Genomic DNA, 1,509 nt, shown 5'->3' on the forward strand with positions numbered 1-1,509 from the left:
GTGCGTGACATTCACATATATGCATGATACTGGGAAGTAAAAGCAGCATAACCACATCAATATAGAATAAAAGACCTAAGGGCTAACTGTTTACATTTTCTTACTACGCTGCTATTGTTTTAAGATATGAAAGCTTAAATTCCTAGAAAATGTATTAAAATAAAACTGTGGAAAAAATGTTAATATATGAGTGTTTAGCAAACAATTATATATTTTAATTGATTGTTTAAGGACTTAAAACACACAACAAAATGTCTGGCATTGCACTTGGTCGTTTGGGAGAAGAAAGAAAAGCATGGAGAAAAGATCATCCATTTGGATTTGTAGCCAAACCAACAAAAAACCCAGACGGCACACTAAATCTTTTAAATTGGGAATGTAAAATACCAGGCAAGAAGGGAACACCATGGGAGGGTGGTTTGTACATGTTGCGAATGCTGTTTAAAGATGATTATCCTAGTTCTCCACCAAAATGTAAATTTGAGCCACCTTTGTTTCATCCAAATGTCTATCCATCTGGTACAGTATGTCTTTCATTATTGGATGAAGAAAAAGATTGGCGTCCTGCAGTCACAATAAAACAGATTTTACTGGGTATCCAGGAGTTGCTGAATGAGCCCAACATAAAAGACCCTGCTCAAGCTGAGGCATACACAATTTATTGTCAAAATCGTGCAGAGTATGAGAGACGAGTGAGAGAACAGGCTTCCAGATTCAGGGACCCAACTTCTCGATAGCATTGTCATTTAAGAACATGAGGCATTTATCCTTAGTATACTGGCCCACATTGTTACAGCTGAACATGTATAGCCTAAAAAGATACATCAGTGGAGTTTTCTCAGTTTTTTGTACTTTTTGTCAACTTATTACTTTGAGTCATATTTTGTCCTGAAAAACCTTTATGTATGATATTGAATAAAAAGTCAATGATTAAAAAAAAAAAAAAAAAAAAAAAAAAAAAAAAAACTATGTCAATTGAAGATCTAACAAGAAACTTATAAACAATTCATAGCTTTCAAGGGAGAAAAAAGAATTCTTTAAATTTGAAACTGGGAAATAAAAGCAGCATAATCACATCACTATAGAAAAGAGACCTAATGACAAACTGTTACTAACATTTTGTTACTATGCTGCTATTGTTTTAAGATCTGAGACCCTAAATTCCTAGATAATGTATTAATAGAAAATTGTGGATAAAAGTTAATTTATGTGTGTTTAAACAAACAATTTTATATTTTTATTGCTTACTATATAAATACTATATTTCATATAAGAAACATGTACAAAATTTCAAAAGTTACAAGAAAAAAAATCTTTAACTGTGGAACTTAGACCATTAAATTAAAAGAATGAAATAACCTGCAAAATGCTGATACAATGGAAAGGTCCAATAGAAAAGTTAAAGGAAACTGCACCAGTTGATGGCCTCTACCTTGTCAGTTTTGTTTTATACCAGGCCATAACTCAGGTCATTACGACCCAAATACAAGCATCTTCACTGCACCAGTT

At 32.5% G+C, this 1,509-nt stretch overlaps 1 protein-coding gene across 1 annotated transcript; it reads left to right on the forward strand.

The window, feature by feature from the left end:
- Positions 1 to 230: 230 nt before the first annotated feature.
- LOC131936858 (SUMO-conjugating enzyme UBC9-B) lies at positions 231 to 935 on the forward strand. Its single transcript, XM_059293957.1, has one exon. The coding sequence runs from the start codon at positions 252 to 254 to the stop codon at positions 735 to 737; it is 486 nt and encodes a 161-aa protein (XP_059149940.1). The 5' UTR covers positions 231 to 251; the 3' UTR covers positions 738 to 935.
- Positions 936 to 1,509: the final 574 nt, after the last annotated feature.

The sequence above is a fragment of the Physella acuta genome, unplaced genomic scaffold (assembly GCF_028476545.2).
Source record: "Physella acuta isolate Inbredline_101_S28 unplaced genomic scaffold, ASM2847654v3 ptg000191l, whole genome shotgun sequence".
Taxonomy (NCBI): domain Eukaryota; kingdom Metazoa; phylum Mollusca; class Gastropoda; family Physidae; genus Physella; species Physella acuta.

What these genes read in the sequence shown, in the direction of transcription:
- LOC131936858 (XM_059293957.1), top strand. Translation starts at nt 252, where the DNA reads ATGTCTGGCATTGCACTTGGTCGTTTGGGAGAAGAAAGAAAAGCATGG.